Source organism: Pleurodeles waltl, chromosome 3_1 (genome assembly GCF_031143425.1).
Source record: "Pleurodeles waltl isolate 20211129_DDA chromosome 3_1, aPleWal1.hap1.20221129, whole genome shotgun sequence".
Classification (NCBI taxonomy): Eukaryota; Metazoa; Chordata; class Amphibia; order Caudata; family Salamandridae; genus Pleurodeles; species Pleurodeles waltl.
Window position 1 is genome coordinate 648,573,448 of NC_090440.1, and position 24,952 is coordinate 648,598,399.

Genomic DNA, 24,952 nt, shown 5'->3' on the forward strand with positions numbered 1-24,952 from the left:
TCCCCACCCACCTCAAATCCCAACACTGGCTGCCCATCAACACAACGATAATTTTCAAAATCCTTGTACATGCTCACAAAGCCCTCCACGACACCGGACTAGCCTACCCCAATGAACGAATCAACTTCCAGAAACCAACTCGACAGCTCCGCTCCGCAGACCTTGCCCTCGCTACAGTCCCCCGCATCCAATGCACCACCTCCAGCGGCAGATCCTTCTCCCACCTCGCCGCCAAAACCTGGAACTCCCTCCCCACCAACCTACGCAAGACCCAGGACCTCCTAACATTCAGAAAGCACCTCAAAACATGGCTCTTCGAGCAGTAACCACCCCCCACCAAACCCCACCAGCGCCTTGAGACCCTACCGGGTGAGTAGTGCACTTAAGAAATTTGTTTGATTGATTGATAGAAAGCAGTGTTATGAGAAGTACAAATTAGACCATTTGATTTTTTCAGCCTGACGAACCAGAAAACTGGCACTTTGAGTCAGTGTTCGATAGGTGCCATTGTAACAGTGAAAATCCTTCATTGTTCAAACTGGGAATATCGGAAGCACACATTTGATCTTTACTAGGGTATTATTATGGGATTGGGCAGACTAGGTATAGAGTTGAGTGAAAACTGGAACCATATTAGGAAAAGGAAAACTTACATTATTTTAATAATGTTTTGGGAATGAGAAAATCTGGGTATATACGTGGATTTTTTTAACTATGGATATTGTGAAGTTCTTTGATTGTAATTGAAATGGGATTTTGCAAGCAGCGTTCTACACTATGTTTGTGCTTCCTTTGGATATATTGGACAAATACATACCGGAAAGATATTGAAACGTGCAAACTGTACTTGAAGTGTGACATTAGGGAGTAGTTGTATATTTTTTTCTGACAGTTAATATATGTCACTAGCTAGCTTGTGCCTACTAATGTACGAATAATACATCCATAAAAAAATCGGTGTGCTTTTATAGGGTGGAAGGTTTCAAATTGAATTTATATTTTTTTCGTACAAAAATTACATTATATTTCGCCACAACTATGAGGAAAACACTTGCATTTAAACAAGAAACACGGAGCCGTGCTAAAGTGCAAGCATTGGAAAATGCCAGCCCTTACCATCACTGCGCTTGCATTGAAGAGTTCCTCCGGTGCAAGTACTGAAAAAGAATCAATACAAATGTTAAGACTTCTGCAAGATTGCTCTGTCAGAATGAAATATTCAAGTTCCTTAAGTGCAGGGCACGTAATCTAAAACTTACATTGTACCAGATGTACCTGCATTTTTAGACATCAAGCTGTTGGGATTCCTTTTGATTTCCCTCGATCATCTCTACCTCTGTGAATAAATATGACATCTGCATGCCTTTGCCTTCATAAATATAGCCCTAGCTGAAACAAAGGATCTACCTACGCTGAGACAGCATGCCTCTCAGGGGCGTAATGGACACCCCCGGGGGGCACCCGCATTCGATTCTATCTTGTGTTTGCTGTTCAGTGCTTAGAGCGCTGACTTGCAAAACTTCTCAAACCCTGAATGCTTGAAAGCGTGATGACGCAGAAATGAAGGTTTTACATTTATTAGCGCATAAACGTAGTGCCGCAATAATCAAGTGTGACTTTAACCGAACTAATAAAGATTGTACGGGGACAAATGTGCCCTCAGAGTAGCCAACATTTATAAGCGTGCTTTATATAACGTGATGTATTAGAATTGTACTAATCTGACATAACCGTAAACGTGTGCCATGATTTGCTTGTTTGAAATGTTTTAACTTATCATAACTTTAGTGGAGGCTTCGGCCTAGTTGCCTTGTCTCACGGTTTAGATGCTCGTGTTTTTCTAATGTGCTAATAAACGTGTATTCTTGCTTGAAGCTGTACTTTTCCAGTGAGATCGGTTCACATGCTTATCTTTAAGGTTTCGTGCCAGCCTGGCATCTTCTTCTTTGCTCCAAGGTCAATCTGCAGGTGCAGACAATGGAAGCTCTGAAAGTGAGTTAATTGGTAAAATATGTTGCAACTTACGTTCCCGACTCCAAGGATAATGTATGCCTAGGTAGAAGCTTGTGAATTGTTGTTTTTGATTGGACAATTTGAAGCCAACCTATGAACCCTCCAATGGAAGACCCTACTGGATTTGAACTGTTGTTTATTTAAACCTGGTGCACAAGAAGAAAGCGGACATTACCCATCGGACATTGGCCATAGCCATTACCGGACATTTTGCCATTTGCCCATTAGCCATTACCCGCCATTTGCAGGACATTGCAGCCATTATGGCCCATCTTGCCGACTTCGTCATTTTGCCATCTTCTACGATGCCAATTGACATTCGATGAGACTTTGATGCTTTCTCTAATCGAGAGAAAGAGACTTTAAGAAATTCTCGCCCTAGAGACATTAACTTTGATTTGCCCCTTTGCATAAAGTAGTAGTTTTGTCCTTTTATCTTGCCGCTGTGAGGCAATTGCCCTGTCCACCCTGCCCCTTTGCCCCCGTCCCATGCTGATCGAAACCGGTACCTGTGAGACGAAGACTTCCTTGAATGCTGATTGAATTTGGTAAATATGAAAGGAAAATGTACAATTGCATTGTGTTTCTTTTTAGGTAACCAACTGCTGATTTTTGATAAGAGCCCTAGTTAGGAGTTTTCCAAATCAATGTTGCTAAATTGTTTTTGCATGAAGTCCCACATGCAGATGCTAATTTGAGGTTAGATGAGGATTCATTTGTTGCACGATGCAATTTGAGACCTTGTTATGCTGACTAATGTATGTAATTAGCCCATTACAGATTATAGTTTTAGTGGTTTGTGTTGCTATTATCGAATGCATTGTTATTCAAATGCTGCATAGATTGCATCTTTTTCGCCGTTATGGACAGCTATTAATGTTCATTTACATATATCATTTGGTGTTGAGACACATTTATATCGTGCTAGCTTTGTTAATATAGGGAAATAAATTCATTAACTTTGAATGAACTGGTGTGGTTATTCATGGCCGAAAGGTCATGGTTTGCCGAAATGTTTTCTGGATTAATTGTGAAGTGTTATGTTGATCAGGGCATTGCTTATGTTCGTTATTGATTATTGATTTGATTAAATTGATTACTCTCGGGTGAAGAGAGCCCCACTTGGTCAAAAGATTCATCGACCCAAGAGCGTCCAAATACAGGTAATTTATTAGGTCGGAACGCTCTATCAGTAGATGGTAGCAGAGGACGGTTTCGCCCTTTGGGACCTTACCCGAGAGGTAACGGTTTCGCCCTTTGGGACCCCACTCGAGAGGACGGTTTCGCCCTTTGGGACTCCACTCGAGAGGTGACGGTTTCGCCCTTTGGGACCCCACTCGAGAGGTAACGGTTACGGTTTCGCCCTTTGAGACCCCACTCGAGAAGTATATGGTGTTGAATTAGATTTTCTTGGGTAAAACAGATTGAGAGAATGATGATGCCCTAAGTCCCCCGCGACTTTCCCGGGATCTCGGAGCTTGCGAATGGAGAGAATGGAGGTGTGAAATCGGCGTTGGCGGTACTAGTGACGGTATGAGTGAAGTTAGGATTTTGCGCTTGCACAGCTTATTGCCGCAGATTGTTTGAAAAGGTTGCGAGGATTTTAGAGAATAGCGGAGGTGCGACTCCGAGTGTGAGAGTAGGGAAGTCATCGAACTTCATGTGCATGTGGCGCTTTGTGCAGAAAAAGGTCCACGTGGTTGTTGTTGTTGAGACGGGCCCTGCGAGGTCAAGAGACTCCGGAGTATGTTGAAAAGTGTATGAGACACTTGTTTTATGTTGTGGTCTGGTCGGTTTATTAGGTTGACCGGGCGTGGTCAACGAGTCGGTACGTGTGTTAAGGGAGTGAAAGAAAACTTCGACTTCGGGCTTTGACAAATTCTAAGTGCACTAGAATAGATCATTGACAAGTTGAGAGCAGAGTCTGCGGGTCAGAATTTGCTTGCGAAAGTGGGGACCGAGAAAGATGGAATAACTGCCGAGGCTAGTGAAAAATCCCTAAGGTCCTGAAGCGATTGTGTTACCCTTCCTGTAGTAAACCGACAGATCTGTTTTATTATTATTTGGTTGCTCGCGATACATGCTAGAAGTTGTTATGAGAGGAGCTGAGTGAAGGAGGACAAGCCGCGAGGCTTTGTCAGCCGCAGTGTGTGTGAGTGTGACGTCACTAGGAGCCGCGCTGGGATAGGTTGGTTGCAGAGAAGGGTCGCGCACGGATTGGACGCAGTCCGTGGGACTCGATTGGAAGGGGAAAGGCAAGCGAAGAGTATTCCGGGAATTAAAGTCACTTATTGATTACAAACTTTGTGAAATAAAAGACGAGAAAATGAAATTTTTTAAAGCATTAAAGAGTGCGATGAAGGGGGAGTCTTACATTAAAGCGAGCGTAGGAGAGGAGACGCCACCCGAAGGTACACCAGCTTACATTGTAATGGAGGAAAGGGGGGTAGCTCCGTGCCTTTGGCTAAAGCAATGGCACAAGCTGACAGAGAGACATGGGAGCGTAGCGTTCCCGATTCAAGGGACATTCAATATAAGGATCCTAGAGAATTTGAGATTCGCGATGTACGACATGAAGGTACCTCCAAGGCCAGCACAGTTTGAGGCTCTAGCGATTTGGGAACTAATGGCTAGACAGCAACAGCAAAAGAAGTTCGAGACCAGGATAAGAAAGGTAGAAAAGACACTAGCGGACGCTAGGTGGGATAATGCACAGAAGGTGTGGAGGTCAGATATATTGCAGGGGATAAAATTGTTTCCCACAATTGCTAAGGAAGAAGAGGCGACAGGCAAGAAAGCTACCTGTAAGACAAACAGGAGGTGTTCCAAAGATAGAGAGGACGAGGAAAAGTTAAAGAGAGAAGAGGAGTCAGAGGATGAGGAGTTCATCATGCAATTGCTGAACGACCGTCCACCACCTTATGCAGAGAGTGAACAAGGTCCAAGTACCAGTTCTGCCCCTCCGGCACCGGTACAGAATAATGAAACTCCGAATTCAGAAACGCCATCGGGATCTAAGGACCCGAGTTTACTGTTCACCCCGCAGATACCGCAGGTTAGGAGAATATATCCAGATGTGCCTATATTGAAAACAGCAGAAAATTATCAGCCGCAGGTCCCAAGGTACTACAGCAGTGACAACATTACGGGAATGATTCTAGATCCAACCGTAATGGGAGTACAGAATGGTCGCAACCCAACATTGGCACAAGCTGAGTCAACCCAGCCTTTGATGTCTCAAAAGCAGATGCAGGGGGGAACCGCACATGCTCAGATGACGGGGAGTCAGACCCATAGTGTGGGAATGAACATGCCTCAGAACCTGGGGAATGGACAGAACCCAGATGCGATATCTCTACCCATTACTGTAGGTCCACCGGTACCTTTGTACATTCAGCCTAACTCAGGTATGAGCGGTCAAGGATCAGTGGTGCAGAATGGGACGGAAAGGAGGTACATAGAAAACACTCCAGAGACAACTCCGATAGCGGCTCTGCCAACTGGATCTGGGTCCTTGATGGAGTTTAGTCCCATATGTGCTCAGTCAACAGTGGTGAGGTCGAGTCCCCCACTGATGATACCGCTATCATCGAACACTGAAAAGTTGCCGCAACCATCAATGGCAGTCGATGTGAATGCTACACTGATGGGGTTGAATGCGCAACAGCTGACACAGTGGTTCAACAGTCTGAATTCCACACAAAGCTCAGCCAGTGGGAAGGGAGAAGACTATCTGAATAGGGTAAGGTTGAACATGGAAGCAGAAGAATTGGTGGAAGGGACTATGGGTTTGAATAGGTTAGAGTCCTACTCGGAAGAAGAGCTGAGGTATCTATGTCCCAGGATTACGAGAGAAGTGAACAAGGTACATAGAAGGTTGCAAGAAATAGCTGACAAAAACGGGGTTGAGATAGACAAGACAAAACACTTGAGCAGGAGCTATAGATTGGATTTCGGGACCACAGACTTTGAACACATGAGGTCAGCAGGCATGAAAACGCACCTTAGAGAATTGCTGCAGAGTGCACAAGTGTGGGGGTGCTTAGACAAATGGGAAAGCAGATGGGCGAAGAAAAAGGAAAAGAGGAAAGACAGTGTCCCAGAGCATAAGGAGAAAAGACCACAGAGTAGTGATGCAATAACCATGTTACCAATGAGGGAGACAGCAGGGGGAAAATTAATACATGTACCGTGGCACAGAAGCGACATTCAGTCTTTTACGGATGATTTTCCCAAACTGAGAGAGAAACCAATTGAATGGTATCAACAGACTGATAGGTTTGTGAAGCTTGCAAAATGTCTTTGGGAAGACCTGAACACCCTCTTTGAGATTGTGGTTCCGGCAGATTTGTGGGAAGACTGCAAAAGGGCTGTAGGTTGGCCGACAAGTGAACCAGAGAGAGACAGGGATACGGGTGCACCATCACCTATGGTAATGAGCTTGTACTATAAGGTGATTGAGCATTTGAAGACGAAGGTTGCCGCGAAAAATGTGGATTGGCAGAAGATTGATCGAACTGCCCAAGAGGCTAAAGAGTCGATTCATGGTTACTATTAGAGGTTGTTGAAGGCGTTCAAGAACTACAGTGGCACGGAAACAATAGAGGCGAAGGACATGCTTCATTTTGTGTTTAGATTTGTGGAAGGGCTGAGACCAGAGATAAGTCAGATGATAAAGACGCATTTGATTTGTTGGCAGTCGAAACCGATTGATGAGGTGTTGAATTATGCGAAATACTGTAGCAACGAAATTGAAGTGAAACAGAAAAGGTTGAAAGAGAAAGTGATGGTGATGCAACTTAAAGCAGCTCAGACAGGTTTGCAAGGGTTGCAAGGGTTCCAATAGCAGATACTGCAGCCGCAGCCGCAGGGAAATATGGTGTTTCAGCCACAGGCGAGAGGCAGAGGCAGAGGAGGCTTTGGGAGTAATGGTCCGGATTTGAACACTGTTGCGATTCCGAATGGTGTGCAGGCAATGAAAAGGGTGATGCCGTGTCACGTGTGAGGAATCGTCGGACATTGGAAACGCGAGTGCCCGATGGAAGTGCAGGAAGGTGCAGGTGTTGGTCAGCAAAACAATGATGTCAATGCATTCCAGACAATGAGGGGACCGAGAATGAGAGGTCCAAACCCAAATTTTCAGACCATAAATCAGCTGCAGGGATTACAGCCCATGCAGCCGCAGCAGATGCCCCGTATGCAGATGACGCAAATGCAGCCAATGCAACAGCAGTTTCCCATGGTACCTAATCAGCAAATGCAAATACCTTTGGCACCAGTGAGTCAGCAGCAAGTGATGGTTCCTCCACAGGTCTCGGGTCAGGTGATGAATACAAATGGCACAGTACAACAGTTCCCATTACACAGTGAGAATGGAATAAACAATGTATGGGAGAGTGAAAATTCAGATGAGGAGGGAAATTGTGTGCTTGCAGCATCCTTGGAAGTTGATCAAAAGGGTCCATATGTGGAGGGAAGAGTTATGGGTCATCGTGTTTCATTCTTGGTTGACACAGGAGCCACACGTTCAACTGTTAGGAGCATTGAAGTACCAAATTTGCCACTCTCAGGGAGAACAGTTCAAGTAGTGGGAGTAGCAAACAGGTACCTGACGAACCCAATCACAGATCCAGTACCAGTCAGAATTGGTAACTATCAAGGGTCACATAAATTTGTGGTATGTGACTCAAGCCCGATAGCACTGTTAGGGAGAGACCTATTGTGCAAATTGGGATGTTCGATTATGTGTTCGGACGATGGAATTAGAATTCAGACGAGCAGTGATGGGGAAGAAGAGGACAGTGTAGAAGGGGATGAGATGGAAACTGTTGATGAAGAGTATCCTCTGATTAACCTTTTTCCGATGATAACTGAAGAAGATATTCCAGCTGAATTACGGGAAACAGTCGGAAAGGAAGTGTGGGATATGACAGGAAAAGAGGTGGGATTGGTGAAAGGAGTGGAACCAGTGAAAGTGACCATAAAACCCAATGTAACCTTTCCCCAGACCCCACAATATCACATGGCACAGGACACCCTCATGAAAGTCGCCCAACTCATTGACGAATTTGTAAAACAGGGAGTGCTGAAAGAAGTGTTAAGCAGTCCATGTAATTCACCAATCATGGGACTAATAAAGCCGAGTGGAAAGGTCCGAATAGTGCAGGACTTGAGGAAAATAAATGACATCGTAATTAAATGCTGCCCTGTAGTACCGAATCCAGCTGTGATAATGTTTCAAGTCCCTTGCGATGCCGAGTGGTTCTCAGTCATCGACTTGTCACAAGCATTCTTTTCGGTGCCTCTTCATGAGGACAGCCAGTTTCTCTTTTGTTTCAAATTCTTAGACAGAGTTTACAGTTGGTGTCGAATTCCTCAAGGGTTTTCTGAGTCACCGTCAATTTTCAATCAGATTCTAAAGAAAGACTTGGAAGCGTTAGAATTGCCATTCGAGTCAACCCTAGTACAGTACATTGATGACTTACTGATTGCATCTAAGACAGAAAGTGGCTGCACAGCCGACACCATTGCTCTACTGAACCATTTGGGAAGGAATGGACACAAGGTGTCTCCTTCAAAGTTGCAGTTCTGTCAGAAGAAAGTGAAATACTTGGGTCATCAAATAGAGAAAGGGTCACGGAGAATAATGAACGAAAGAATAACAAGTGTACTTCAAATGAGTCCACCAAAGACAAGGAGGGAGGTGAGGAAGTTTTTGGGGATGGTGAGCTACTGTCGCCAGTGGATTCCTAACTTCTCAACTCTAGCAAAGCCTTTACTGAAACTGACCCAGAAGGATGCCTTGGATGAAATTGAGCTGAAAGGAGATGAGATGGATGCTTTTATTGAATTGAAAGAATGCATGTGCAGGGCTCCAGCTTTAGGTATGCCTGATTACACAAAGCCTTTCACATTGTTTTGTCATGAACGTGATGCATGTTCTTTGTCTGTCTTGACCCAAGCCCATGGTGGCATAAACAGACCAGTAGCGTATTTTTCAGCTACTTTGGATCCGGTCGCAGCAGCACTGCCTGGGTGTTTGCGCGCCGTAGCAGCAGTTGGTATCAGCCTCACTCAGAGTGAAGGAATAGTGATGGGACACCCATTAACAGTCATGGTCCCTCACTCAGTTGAGATACTTTTGACCCGCTCCCGAACTCAACACATGACTGGAGCAAGACTCACAAGGTATGAAACAATAATTCTGGGCTCACCGAATGTGCAGCTGAAAAGGTGCACTACGTTGAATCCAGCAACCTTGCTTCCCGGTGAAAATGCTGAAATTGAGAACGCTGAAGACGTCGAGCACGACTGCCTTCAGGTGACTGAATTTTGCAAAAAACCCCGACCTGATATTAGGGATACTAAGCTTGATGAAAATGACCATATTATTTTTGTTGATGGTTCATGTCTAAGAGATGGGTTGGGAATTTTGAAAGCAGGATATGCTGTATGTACTGTAACAGGTGTCTTGGAAGCGTCCTGGCTCCAAGGAGTCTATTCCGCACAAGTAGCAGAGCTTGTAGCCCTTACAAGAGCATGCCAACTGTCTACATTGATGAAGGTTACCATTTACACTGACAGTCAGTACGGGTTTGGAATTGTGCACGACTTTGGGCAATTATGGTCACAGAGAGGTTTCCTGACCTCTTCAGGGTCCCCAGTGAAAAACGGGGAGAGAATAAGGGAATTGTTACACGCCATTCAGATGCCAGCCGAAATTGCAGTGGTAAAGTGTAGTGCTAATACAAAAGGACAGGACTATGTTTCTCTGGGAAATGCATATGCGGATCAAGTCGCAAGATTTTGTGCCTTGAACTGTATATTGCTCAGGGATGAATGGAATTTGATAAGTGAGCCAGAACTCGAACCAGCTGAAGCATTTGCCTTGAAGGTCGTGGATACAATGGATGAACTAAAAGCATTACAGAATAGCATCAGGGAGGATGAAAGAGCTTCCTGGATTAAGTCACAATGTACAAGGAGACCAGATGAGTTATGGGTTTCAAATGAAGGAAAATTTGTTTTACCAAATAGTCTCTTATCGCAGCTAGCGCGGTTCTATCATGGGCAGGCTCACCTAGGGAGAGATGCCATGATAAGATTGTTCAAAACTGATTGGTTTAACCCCAGATTCCGTCAAGTTGCAGAAGCAGTTTGCCATCGTTGTGTCATTTGTCTGCAGATGAACCCAGGAAAGGGAACGGTTGTGAACATGAGCCACATTGGCAGGGCGAGTGGCCCGTTCAGCAGAATGCAGATGGACTTTATTGAGATGCCTGTGCATGGAGGTCTGAAGTATGTGTTGGTGATTGTGTGCATTTTTAGTCACTGGATTGAAGCGTACCCCACACGTAGAAATGACAGCCTTACAGTTGCAAAACTATTGTTGAGGGAGTTGATACCACGTTTTGGATTCCCGATCTCTTTAGAATCAGATAGAGGAAGTCACTTCAATAACGAGGTGATAAAGTTACTTTGCGCAGCGCTGAACATTGAGCAAAAACTGCATTGTAGCTATCGCCCTGAGGCCTCAGGACTGGTGGAACAGATGAATGGTACACTGAAATCAAGAATGGCGAAAATATGTGCATCGACAAATTTGAAATGGCCTGACGCATTGCCTTTGGTGTTAATGTCAATGAGAAACACCCCTGACAGAAAGACTGGATTGTCCCCGCACGAAATTCTCATGGGCAGGGCCATGAGACTTCCTGCAGTTCCCGCAAACGCGCTTTTGAATATTACAGATGATATGGTGTTAGACTACTGCAAAGGTCTGGCTGACGTGGTTCGCTCTTTCTCTCACCAGGTGGAAGCAACCACCTTGCCACCGATCCAAGGTCCAGGACACACACTGAAAGCAGGTGACTGGGTCGTGATAAAGAAGCACGTGAGGAAGTCGTGTCTGGAACCCCGTTGGAAAGGCCATTTCCAAGTGATCCTGACGACCACTACCGCTGTGAAGTGTGCGGGAGTTCCCAACTGGATTCACGCCAGTCATACAAAGAAAGTGTTGTGTCCCACAGATGAGGAAGTTGAAGCGCTGAAATTGCCAGTACCTGATAACAAAGTGCCGAGTGCTGAGACAGAGCAAAACAGAACTAGAAGCGAACAGGCAGAAATAGAGGAGAGAGAAATATTCTCTGAGGACAAAACAACCGATTCACTTGGGGAAGACCAAGGAGAAACCTCAGACAGCGACGAAGCAGCTGAAGGTAACAAAGAGCCTGAAGCAGCTGAAAGTGACAAAGAGCCTGAAGAAAGTAACGGTGACAAAGGGCTCGAAAGAGGTGAAGAAGCAGGAGAGCCTGATCAGAGGAGGGCTTTCCCAGAAGCAGACGGTACAGAAAAAGAAAAGGAAAACCTGATTGACTCCCCAGAAGGAGGGGACAAGGCAGAACAGAATGAAACTGTTCAAACTTCCTCAGAACAGATCGCAGGTCCATCAAGTGGACACAGTGCAAAGAGAAGGCCAAGTGTATCACCAGTAAAACTAAGAACTAGAGAAACGTTGAACGACAGTGAAGGGCCAAGAGTGAAAGAGAAAAGAAAGGAAGTGTCTGTCGTGGTACCAACATCAAGTGAAGAAAAAGACTTGGCCAAAGAGGAAAGTACCAGTGAGGCAGAATCAAAGAGAGATGCAAAATTGAAAAGGAAAAGGATACCAAACAGGAGATATTCCGGTCCAGAATGGGCATATGTAGTCAATGACGATTGGACCGACGAATTTGTATCTCTTAGCCTCGAGAACGAAGAAGAAGAGATACCAATAGAAAAGAAAAGTTTTATGGACACTATTGACTGAAAAACTGATAAATGACATTGCTTGCTATAATCTAACGTGATACAACCAGCTGAGACATTGCTAAACCGGATGAGACATTTGCTAACTTGATAAGACTTTGTTAACCTGATTGACTCTTAAACCCGATTTGAGACAACGTTGCTAACTGATAAAAGACTGAGTTATTGCCGAATTGAGACAAATGCTGCTAACCGATAAGTGACTGGGCTCCTGAAGAAAACTGTGTGAACATTGCGCTCGTTCAGCTTTGTAACTAATTGCTAAATCGTTTCTTTTATAGGTGCTTCTAGCTCTCTGATTCTATACAGATCATGACTAGGTACGCTACACAAAACAATAGAGTGAAATATTGTAAATATGCGTGTATAGGCTTGATAACTGCATGTGTACTAATAATAATGGCAATAGTGCTTGCAACGCGTGGTAAGGGTGAGAATGAGAAAATTGATGCTTCGACTTCTGCTCCTGTTACTGTCACTGAACTAACCGCATTGAAAAGACTAGAATTAGATGAGAGACACTTGCATGATAAGAAGGAACTTTCGTACAATGTTTTCTATCGCCTACTAACAGAATATGTTGAGACTATGGATGCGAAAGATTGTTATGTGTGTACACAGATACCGACATCGGTAACGGAAGGGGTGACTTATCACCACATGCCTCTTACATATGGGATTACATGTAGTTTAGTAACTTCTAGATTTTATGGTCAAACTAACATACAGTATTTTTATTCAAATTATGATGTTACCTTTGCATATGTTCCTATAATAACGCAACTAAGCCAGATTGCTAAAGATTGGGATGCTAAAATAATGAGGGAATTTTTCGAGCCAATGCAACCTTTTGAAACAGCTCACGCTCATAGGGAAAACCTTACCTGCTCTCTCTCTGCAGTAGAAATAAGCTTTTTAGATCGCACAGATGATAGAAGGGCACAAATGAATGCGAAATTAGAAAAAGAGCTAAGTAAGAGGACTTCAGTAGATAATTATGCTTTTGCCGCAATAAAAACACAAGGGAAAATAGCTTTAGACGCTTGGCATGTAGGGAAATTTTGTATATATCGTGGTGAGTCTTATTATGATAACATTTTCGTGGGAGCGAGTGAATGTAAACATACGTTTATCTTTAAGGCCAAATGGACATTCATGCTGAAGGGACTTGACCCTGTCATACCTGGTGTATATTACATTTGTGGGCATAATGCCTATTATCGTCTTCCAAAGGGATGGTGGGGGAGATGTTATTTGGGTATAGTGTTCCCAAAGGTTTATCAACTGGATGACCTATCAGTGATTCCAAAGACGCCTGGATCTCATCGTATCCAGAAAAGAGAGACCGCAGCTGCTGTGGTAGGAGATATATTTGGAGCCATGATTCCTTCATTGGGAGTTGTGTTGAATTCCATCAAAATAAGAAAGTTGTCTACTATAGTGGATAACATGTTGACAAAGTTTTCAGGTGCTATAATCCTGATGGATGCTGAACTTGCAGCAGAAAGAGCTATGACTCTTCAAAACAGGCTTGCCCTAGACATTCTTTTAGCAAAGGATGGCGGCGTTTGCAAAATGCTTGGTGCGCGTCACTGTTGCACGTATATACCAGACAACAGTGTGAAGATTAAAACAATGCTTGCAAATCTAACAAAAGAGAGTGCAGACTTGAGGGAATTGAAAGAACCAGGAGTTTGGGAGAAGGTTGGAAAGGGAGTTGCTTCAGTGGGAAATTAGCTTGGTAGCATTTGGAATGGAATATTACTAAAAATAATACAGGGAATACTAATAGTACTAATTTGCATTTTTGGGATTTGGGGAATAAAGAGGGGAATACTAATGATCATGGCAAGAATTAAGAGGAGGAAGGAAGAGAAAATGATGAAAAGAATGGCAGAAGAATACAAGGCAAGAACAAGGGGAACTAAAAGGCAAAGAGAACTGACAGAATTTTAATGGAATAAAATTTGTGGGAATAGTTTTGTGTGATGACAAATAGTCATCAGAGGAGGGATTGATGACGCAGAAATGAAGGTTTTACATTTATTAGCGCATAAACGTAGTGCCGCAATAATCAAGTGTGACTTTAACCGAACTAATAAAGATTGTACGGGGACAAATGTGCCCTCAGAGTAGTTCGCCAACATTTATAAGCGTGCTTTATATAACGTGATGTATTAGAATTGTACTAATCTGACATAACCGTAAACGTGTGCCATGATTTGCTTGTTTGAAATGTTTTAACTTAGCATAACTTTAGTGGAGGCTTCGGCCTAGTTGCCTTGTCTCACGGTTTAGATGCTCGTGTTTTTCTAATGTGCTAATAAACGTGTATTCTTGCTTGAAGCTGTACTTTTCCAGTGAGATCGGTTCACATGCTTATCTTTAAGGTTTCGTGCCAGCCTGGCATCTTCTTCTTTGCTCCAAGGTCAATCTGCAGGTGCAGACAATGGAAGCTCTGAAAGTGAGTTAATTGGTAAAATATGTTGCAACTTACGTTCCCGACTCCAAGGATAATGTATGCCTAGGTAGAAGCTTGTGAATTGTTGTTTTTGATTGGACAATTTGAAGCCAACCTATGAACCCTCCAATGGAAGACCCTACTGGATTTGAACTGTTGTTTATTTAAACCTGGTGCACAAGAAGAAAGCGGACATTACCCATCGGACATTGGCCATAGCCATTACCGGACATTTTGCCATTTGCCCATTAGCCATTACCCGCCATTTGCAGGACATTGCAGCCATTATGGCCCATCTTGCCGACTTCGTCATTTTGCCATCTTCTACGATGCCAATTGACATTCGATGAGACTTTGATGCTTTCTCTAATCGAGAGAAAGAGACTTTAAGAAATTCTCGCCCTAGAGACTTTAACTTTGATTTGCCCCTTTGCATAAAGTAGTAGTTTTGTCCTTTTATCTTGCCGCTGTGAGGCAATTGCCCTGTCCACCCTGCCCCTTTGCCCCCGTCCCATGCTGATCGAAACCGGTACCTGTGAGACGAAGACTTCCTTGAATGCTGATTGAATTTGGTAAATATGAAAGGAAAATGTACAATTGCATTGTGTTTCTTTTTAGGTAACCAACTGCTGATTTTTGATAAGAGCCCTAGTTAGGAGTTTTCCAAATCAATGTTGCTAAATAGTTTTTGCATGAAGTCCCACATGCAGATGCTAATTTGAGGTTAGATGAGGATTCATTTGTTGCACGATGCAATTTGAGACCTTGTTATGCTGACTAATGTATGTAATTAGCCCATTTCAGATTATAGTTTTAGTGGTTTGTGTTGCTATTATCGAATGCATTGTTATTCAAATGCTGCATAGATTGCATCTTTTTCGCCGTTATGGACAGCTATTAATGTTCATTTACATATATCATTTGGTGTTGAGACACATTTATATCGTGCTAGCTTTGTTAATATAGGGAAATAAATTCATTAACTTTGAATGAACTGGTGTGGTTATTCATGGCCGAAAGGTCATGGTTTGCCGAAATGTTTTCTGGATTAATTGTGAAGTGTTATGTTGATCAGGGCATTGCTTATGTTCGTTATTGATTATTGATTTGATTAAATTGATTACTCTCGGGTGAAGAGAGCCCCACTTGGTCAAAAGATTCATCGACCCAAGAGCGTCCAAATACAGGTAATTTATTAGGTCGGAACGCTCTATCAAGCGTAATAAAAACAAACATTGGCAGTTCCAAAATGTCTGGCTTTAAAAGAATGTTGTATGGTAAGGCGAAGCATCATAAGTAAATAGCGTGAGGATGGATATATATATTTGTGTGGCACAAAAGAACTGCAGAGTAATATTGATGTAGGTTAACAAATCTGGTGACATTTGAACTGTCAAGTGAAACTTAAAAATACATGTAGTTTAATGACTGTCCTCCTCTTATCTTTGCTCCTGCCAGAGAAAAAAACAAGATAAATTAGTTGGTTATGTAAGCCACTTTAATAGCATTACAATATCATGTGTGCCACTGAAAGTTCAAGCTCAGTCAGCTGGATAAATACAACATTTATAGCTGGTGAAGGCAAGCACTTTTTTGGGGGGAGCACTCAACAACTTCCCAGTCAAAACATGTACTCTGGCGCCCAACATGTGGGCAGAGCCAAAGCCCCTCTCCTGGTGATGTTCACATAATTGTCTGGTGACAGGTGTGCTGTCAAGTCAAACTATAAAAATCTTGGAGAAAGGAGAGAGGAGGCTTCTTAAGCTGGTGGGTGGGACCCCATTGCGTTATAAATATGCTTTCATGAGAAGGTGGGAGGCCCCTCCAAGGTGGGGGTGATGTACAATGCCCGCCAGATTAGAGAGTCACTAACAAAGAATAACTTTCACTTTCAGCTTTTGATCCAATGTTTACACATGCCCGGTGCCGGATGACTTCTGTGTGCAGCCTGGGCTGATCAAGAGAGAGTGCCATTGCCAGTCACTTGCGGCCTTTCAGCATTCTCTTTTGCCGCTATTAGAATCGATCCAGCAAACTAAGTTTTCTTATCTGTTAAAAGGCATGGCCAGTCAAGAGGCACTAAAACCACTTTATACCAGAAAGTTCAATCCCACCTTTGACAGGTATTGCATACACAATTAATGTATCACCCACTTATGTTTAAAATGAATGTCTACAATTTTGCAGACTGCAAATAAACTTGTATTTTAGAGCACTCTGGAAACCAGCGCCACATGTAAACATGTTCTTTTAATAATAGTAATCCAACTGCATCTGATTCCATCAACAAAACTGTGCTCAGTGTTGTGGTTAAATCATCGCTTATGAGGATGACTACTTGTCGCATTCGTATAACTGCATACCCATCATACTTGGCAAAGTGGCCACATATCCAATGCAACGTTTCCTTTCAGTTCTAACATCTTTTGCTAAAATTATTGCATTTTGGGACTTGGAGTTTTGTGAGATTGGAGTTTGCACAAAAGTTTTAGATAACAAATATGAATGGCTGAAATACTGTCACCCCTGACACTGTGCTACTTGGCTGCTGTGCACACCCGCCGCTTCACTGCTGCTCACCCATAACTGTCCTATGATGTAGACTTACATCTCTGCTGCCCATAACTGTAGTTTCTTTTGTGAGGAAATCTTGTTCTGCTGCTGCCCATAGTGTTCCTCTTTTGTGCAAGGGAGGTTTGCGTGCATCTTCTCTTCATGGCAAACCTCACATTATTTATTACAGAGTGGCAGTAGCCACTCTGTAGTTTTAGTTAGGATTCGCAGAGTTAGGATTTCTAGAGATAGGAATTCCTTGGGTTTTTGCTTGTTTTGCTTGCTAATAACTTTGTCACAGCTTGATGAATCTCCAAGAAACTTTGCAGACATTCTTTTTTCTACATTGGCTGATGACTTGTTATTGTTTCTGCACTGTCAGATGATGCAATGATTTGTTGTGATTTGTGCACAGGGGTTGCCAAGACAAAAGGGGGATCCTAAAACATGTTTTTACCCCATTTTCCATGGACTTTTGTTTTTAGACGCAGTGGCAAAATGCCTCAAAGGGTTTTTATAAAATTTGGCAGAAACATAGATAATGTTGTGGAAAGGGTCCTTTTTTTATTTGATCAAAATTGATTCAGTAGTTTTTCAGTAATAAGAGACAAATCTCTAGTGGTATAATTTGCCATGGTATACTGTGGTATATAGAGGTCACAAAATGATAAAACACAATATTACTGATTAATGAAAGCCCTAAGAAAATTAAAATGGCAGACATATTGTTTAGACCACACTTTGGCCAGGTTCTGCGTTTCCAGAGGAGATATAGACAATTACAATTGTTTAATCTATAGTAAGATGAGTCACTTCACCAAAATCTCAATAGTTAGGGAAAATTATTTTGATTGTTCTATATACTTTAAAAAAAAAAGTTTATCGACTACTGCTGTACTTTATCGAAACTAAATAGGAAGTACCACAGTACCGATTGAGATAAAAAAAATATGACAAAAGACAATTGACGATACACCACACCACTCCACCCTAAGGCATGCCACTCCATTCTACAAAATATCAGTTCACTCTACGATATGCCACTCTACTCCATGCCATTCGGCGCCACTCCACTTTGCGACACGCCACTACACTTTATGACATGCCACTACACTCTATGACATGCCACCCCACTCTATGCCTCTTCAGTGTACTCTCTGACACACCACTCCACTACATTCTATGCAACTCCTCTTTACACTACTCCACTGTACATCACTCCACTCTATGTCACAACACTCTACTCTACCCTAAGATGCTCTATACTTCATTCTACCACACGCTAAGCCCCTCCACTCTATGACACTCTACAACTCTACTGTACAATGCTCTACTCTACGACATTCCACTATTCGACACTCCATTCCACACTATGATGCTCCACTCTACAACACCGTACTCCACTGTATAGCACCCTGTGACACTCTACTCGATAACAATCCACTTAACTATATCCACTCAATAACACCCGACTTGACAATACTCCACTTTACGATTTGAAACACTTGTATTTAAAAAAAAAAAAATCTTTGAAAAAAACAAAAATGATATTTAACACAGGATGTTCTGCGACACGTCACTGCACTCCACTTTATGACATCCCATGCTGAGACAATGTATGCTGTTGTGTTTGCAAAAGAATATTGTCTTTAAGGTGACCCATGTGCCCAGAGCAAATAATGGTATCGCTGATTCGTTATCTCGTTCACAGTGGCACCATTTTCGCAGCATGGCTCCTGAAGAGGAGGAAGTCAAGATGGAGGTTCCTATGGAAGTCTCGGAGTTGGGAGCTTGAGAGTTCTTAGGCTGGAGGAGAGGTCTTTAGTGGACACCACCAGGAGGAGCTATCAGTTAGGCTGGATGGAATTTCAGAAGTTCCAGGAGAGAGCAGGGAGGACATCACTTAGGGAGTGTGCTGACATGAAAGGATCGGTGATGCTTTTTGTTTTGGAACTGATGGACAAAGGCTTGTCTCCCACGATCATTGTGGGCAAATTGGCTGGGCTGTCCTTTTATGGGAAATTGCTGTGGGGCTTTGATGTGGCAGGGATGAAATGCTGGGCAGGGTCCTGAAATGATGGGGATGAGTGAGGCCACGAGCAAAGAGAGGTCTGTGGGAGGCCATTAGGTTAGAACTGCTGGGTGACATTTTGGGTTGGCTGGGGAAATGTTGTTACAACAGTTTTGAAGTGTCGGTGTTGCCTCTGGATTTGGATAGTTTTTTTGAGCATTCAGAGTGTCTGAGGTGTTGGGTTTGGGAGGTGAAGGGGGCATTAGGCAAGATGAAGTGCGGTTGGAATCCAGTTGTGTGGGAATATGATTGAGAAAGTCTAAGCGAGAACAAGCAGGGAGGGGGAAGTGGATCTGTATGAATGAAGGGGAGTGTGAGATGGCGTGCCAGGTGTGGGAATGGCATGCTTTTCTGGCATAGCCCGGGTGTATACAAGCGGATAGTTTTTGTCATCAGGATGGCAGCTTGGTCATGGCTTTTCAGCTTTCGGCGATGCTGTGCATGGCGGTGGCGGCTGCAAGTCGTGATTCTGCGTTGTTTGGGACTTACTCTTTTCTAATAGGGGCAGCTACATCGACAGTGCAATTGGGGTGTGCATCGAACAGGATGTGTTGGATTGGGAGGTAGCGCTTGAAGTGCAGTGAGAGGTTGAAGAGTTTTTTGGGGAAAGGGACGTAGAGTCTTTAAGATTGGTGTTGGAGCTGGCCCTTTTTGCAGGGTCATCCCCAAACATTTTGCCTCTTTCCTCCTATTTTTCCTGACCTGTTTTTGTTGGCTTTTGAACTCTGAGCACTTTACCACTGCTAACCAGTGCTAAAGTGCATATGCTCTCTGTGTAAATAGTATTGTTAATTGGTTTCTCCATGGTTGGCATATTTGATTTACTAGTAAGTCCCTGGTAAAGTGCACTAGAGGTGCCCAGGGCCTGTAAATCAAAGGCTACTAGTGGGCCTGCAGCACTGGTTGTGCCACTCACATATGTAGCCTTGTAATCATGTCTCAGACCTGCCACTGCAGTGTCTGTGTATGCAGTTTTAAACTGTAAATTCGACTTGGCAAGTGCACCCACTTGCCAGGCTTAACCCTTCCCTTTACCTACATGTAAAGCACCACTAAGGTAGGCCCTAGGTAGCCCCATAGGCAGGGTGCAGTGTATGGTTAAGTTAGGATATATACTATTGTGTTTTATATGCCCTGACAGTGAAGTACTGCCAAATTCGTTTTTCACTGAGGCAAGGCCTATCTCTCTCACAAGTTAACTGGGGGCTGCCTTTAAATATGATAGAAGAGTAGCTTCCCTTTGGGAGCGGATAGACATGTAGAATTTGGGACCACTGAACTCACAATTTAAAAATACATCTTTTAATAAAGTTTGTTTTGAGATTGTGTGGTTGAAAATGCCACTTTTAGAAAGTGGGCATTTTCTTGCTTGAACCATTTTTGTGACTCTGCCTGTTTGTGGATTCCCTGTCTGGGTTAGTTTGACAGTTGGGTTGTTTGCCTCTCTCTCCAGACAGTGACACAAAGGGGGCTGGGGTGGTGCCTGCATCTTCTGATGAGCCATCTGTGCTAGGAAGGAGGGGAGGAGTGGTCACTCCTACCTGAAAGGGCTGTGCCTGCCCTCCCACAATGCAGTCTCCAAACCCCTGGTGTGTGTTTGAGGCCTTGCCTGGGCAAGGCAGGATTTCACAATCAAGTGAGACTTTTCTTTGAAGTAAGCCTACTTCAAAGGCCAAAATGGTATAAGAAGAGGACCCAAAACCAGAGACTTTAGACACTTCTTGGGGTAGACACTCTACCTCACAGACACTTCTGGACAAAACAACCTGCTGGCGAAGAATCCCTGAACCAGACCTGCCAAGAGGAACTGACTCACTGGGACTACTTTTCTGACAAGGACTGCTGCCTTGCTGTTGCCCTGCTGCCTTGCTGCTCCCTGTCTGTGCTGAGAAGTGCTCTCCAAGGGCTTGAATAGAGCTTGCCTACTGTTCCCTGAAGTCTCAGGACCAAAAAGACTTCACTCCTGCAACTGGACTCCTTGTGTCACTCGTTTGTCCACTGGGTGGTGAAGTATGCAGAGTGGCAGATTTATGGACTCAATCTGGGACTGTCCAGCAAGCAGCATGAGGTATGAGGTGGGGTGGTCTACTGCCTTTCTTGGCATCTATGGTGCCTAGACAAGCTTGTCCGGATATGTTGGTGGTCCATTTGGGGGAAAATGATTTGGTGTAACTGTTGGGATTGATGGTACTGCAACACATGCAGTGGGACTTGGAGATTCTAAAGCATGTTTGTATGGAATGAATTTGTGCCACGTATAAGGTGGAGAGGAGCCGTCAAGCACGCTGCCACCGACAAGGCCCGTAAGAAGGCTAACAGGACAATGAGGGTTTTCTGTGTGGGATATGGCATCAAGGTGGTGGCTCACAGGGGTATGCATGAGGAAATTGGGGGGCTTTTCAGGAATGACGGAGTCCACCTTTCTAAGTTGGGACATGCCTATTATCTGGTGGAGCTAAGTGATGCATTGGGGAGCTTATTGAACAAATGGGTGAGGTGTGAAAAGAACAGGTGGGATTGAATGCATTGCAGTGGCAATTCCACACAGAGGTGGGGCAGAAAAACACTCCCTTTGGGTATTTGTTTGGGTGGTGATATGTGGGGGGGTGGAGAGTCAGATGTGGGCAGATCCACCCCTTGGGAGGAGTGTAGGAGGCTGGACTGGCTTGTAGTGAGTACCAAGGGGTACTTGCACCTTGCACCAGGCCCAGTTATCCCTTATTAGTGTATAGGGTGTCTAGCAGCATAGGCTGATAGATAATGGTATCTTAGCAGAGCAGCTTAGGCTGAACTAGGAGACATGTGAAGCTACTACAGTACCACTTAGTGTCATATGCACAATATCATAAGAAAACACAATACACAGTTATACTAAAAATAAAGGTACTTTACTTATTTTTATGACAATATGCCAAAGTATCTTAGAGTGTACCCTCAGTGAGAGGATAGGAAATATACACAAGATATATATACACAATAGCAAAAATATGCGGTATAGTACAAACAATGTATAGTTACAATAGGATGCAATGGGGACACATAGGGATAGGGGCAACACAAACCATATACTCCAAAAGTGGAATGCGAACCACGAATGGACCCCAAACCTATGTTACCTTGTAGAGGGTCGCTGGGACTATGGGACTATTAGAAAATAGTGAGAGTTAGAAAAATAACCCTCCCCAAGACCCTGAACAGTGAGTGCGAAGTGCACTAAAGTTCCCCTAAGGATAAAGAAGTCGTGTTAGAGGAATAATGCAGGAAAGACACAAACCAACAATGCAACAACGATGGATTTCCAATCTAGGGTACCTGTGGAACAAGGGGACCAAGTCCAAAAGTCACAAGCAAGTCGGAGATGGGCACATGCCCAGGAAATGCCAGCTGTGGATGCAAAGAAGCTTCTACTGGACAGAAGAAGCTGAGGTTTCTGCAGGAACGGAAAGGGCTAGAGACTTCCCCTTTGGTGGACGGATCCCTCTCGCCGTGGAGAGTCAAGCAGAAGTATTTTCCCGCCAAAAAAACACCAACAAGCCTTGCTAGCTGCAAATCGTGCAGTTAGCATTTTTGGATGCTGCTGTGGCCCAGGAGGGACCAGGAGGTCGCAAATTGGACCAGGAGGTAGAGAGGACGTCGGGCAAGAAAAAGAGCCCTCTTAGCAGCAGGTAGCACCCGGAAAAGTGCCAGAAACAGGCACTACGAGGATGCGTGAAACGGTGCTCACCCGAAGTTACACAAAGGAGTCCCACGTCGCCAGAGACCCACTTAGAAAGTCGTGCAATGCAGGTTAGAGTGCCGTGGACCCAGGCTTGGCTGTGCACAAAGGATTTCCGCCGGAAGTGCACAGGGGCCGGAGTAGCTGCAAAAGTCGCGGTTCACAGCAATGCAGTCTAGCGAGGTGAGGCAAGGACTTACCTCCACCAAACTTGGACTGAAGAGTCACTGGACTGTGGGGGTCACTTGGACAGAGTTGCTGGATTCGAGGGACCTCGCTCGTCATGCTGAGAGGAGACCCAAGGGACCGGTAATGCAGCTTTTTGGTGCCTGCGGTTGCAGGGGGAAGATTCCGTCGACCCACGGGAGATTTCTTCGGAGCTTCTACTGCAGAGAGGAGGCAGACGACCCCCACAGCATGCACCACCAGGAAAACAGTCGAGAAGGCGGCAGGATCAGCGTTACAGAGTTGCAGTAGTCGTCTTTGCTACTATGTTGCAGGTTTGCAGGCTTCCAGCGCGGTCAGCAGTCGATTCCTTGGCAGAAGGTGAAGAGAGAGATGCAGAAGAACTCGGATGAGCTCTTGCATTCGTTATCTAAAGTTTCCCCAGAGACGGAGACCCTAAATAGCCAGAAAAGAGGGTTTGGCTACCTAGGAGAGAGGATAGGCTAGCAACACCTGAAGGAGCCTATCACAAGGAGTCTCTGACGTCACCTGGTGGCACTGGCCACTCAGAGCAGTCCAGTGTGCCAGCAGCACCTCTGTTTCCAAGATGGCAGAGGTCTGGAGCACACTGGAGGAGCTCTGGACACATCCCAGGGGAGGTGCAGGTCAGGGGAGTGGTCACTCCCCTTTCCTTTGTCCAGTTTCGCGCCAGAGCAGGGCTAAGGGGTCCCCTGAACCGGTGTAGACTGTCTTATGCAGAATTGGGCACATCTGTGCCCAAGAAAGCATTTCCAGAGGCTGGGGGAGGCTACTCCTCCCCTGCCTTCACACCAATTTCCAAAGGGAGAGGGTGTAACACCCTCTCTCAGAGGAAGTCCTTTGTTCTGCCATCCTGGGCCAGGCCTGGCAGGACCCCAGGAGGGCAGATGCCTGTCTGAGGGGTTGGCAGCAGCAGCAGCTGCAGTGAAACCCCAGGAAAAGGCAGTTTGGCAGTACCAGGGTCTGTGCTACAGACCACTGGGATCATGGGATTGTGCCAACTATGCCAGGATGGCATAGAGGGGGCAATTCCATGATCATAGACATGTTACATGGCCATATTCGGAGTTACCATTGTGAAGCTACATATAGGTAGTGACCTATATGTAGTGCATGCGTGTAATGGTGTCCCCGCACTCACAAAGTCCGGGGAATTGGCCCTGAACAATGTGGGGGCACCTTGGCTAGTGCCAGGGTGCCCTCACACTAAGTAACTTTGCACCTAACCTTTACCAGGTAAAGGTTAGACATATAGGTGACTTATAAGTTACTTAAGTGCAGTGTAAAAATGGCTGTGAAATAACGTGGACGTTATTTCACTCAGGCTGCAGTGGCAGCCCTGTGTAAGAATTATCAGAGCTCCCTATGGGTGGCAAAAGAAATGCTGCAGCCCATAGGGATCTCCTGGAACCCCAATACCCTGGGTACCTCAGTACCATATACTAGGGAATTAAAAGGATGTTCCAGTAAGCCAATGTAAATTGGTAAAATTAGTCACTAGCCTGTTAGTGACAATTTGGAAAGAAATGAGAGAGCATAACCACTGAGGTTCTGATTAGCAGAGCCTCAGTGAGACAGTTAGTCACTACACAGGTAACACATTCAGGCACACTTATGAGCACTGGGGCCCTGGTGAACAGGGTCCCAGTGACACATACAACTAAAACAACATATATACAGTGAAAAATGGGGGTAACATGCCAGGGAAGATGGTACTTTCCTACAAGGAGGAATAAGGAGTTCAGGTGAAAGGAGATCTGGGGGTAAGTGACTGGAATAGGTGAATGAAGTGATGGTTGGAGTATGTTTTGAAAAGAAGAGATAAGGACGACGGTGATGGGAGGAAGTGACTGGGGTGAAGGGCAAAAAGAATGCATGAGGCATTGTTGGGGAGAAATGGTAATGAGGGGGCAAAAGAGAAATACAGTTGATATGTTAAGGAGTTTAAGATGTTGTTTTGTTACATGTTATAATGTTTGTTGCAATCCTGTCCTAATGAATGGCCTTTTGCACAATACTGGAGTCATGATGATTATCCCATGATGGAGCGTCCTGGGGAGAGTTAGTCACAAACTAGTCTTTCCCTGGGAAGCTTTGTGGGATGAGGGATTGGGGACAGGATTGGTTA

The 24,952-nt window shown here is 44.4% G+C and overlaps 1 protein-coding gene across 1 annotated transcript in view; it reads right to left on the reverse strand.

Moving 5' to 3' along the window:
• The window catches only part of LOC138283527 (mucin-5B-like), a 402,759-nt gene that overhangs the window by 201,779 nt on the left and 176,028 nt on the right, over positions 1-24,952 (reverse strand). Inside the window, exon 14 of the mRNA XM_069221467.1 lies at positions 1,117-1,157. Coding sequence (XP_069077568.1) covers positions 1,117-1,157 — 41 coding nt within the window. The remainder of the gene's footprint in view (positions 1-1,116; positions 1,158-24,952) is intronic.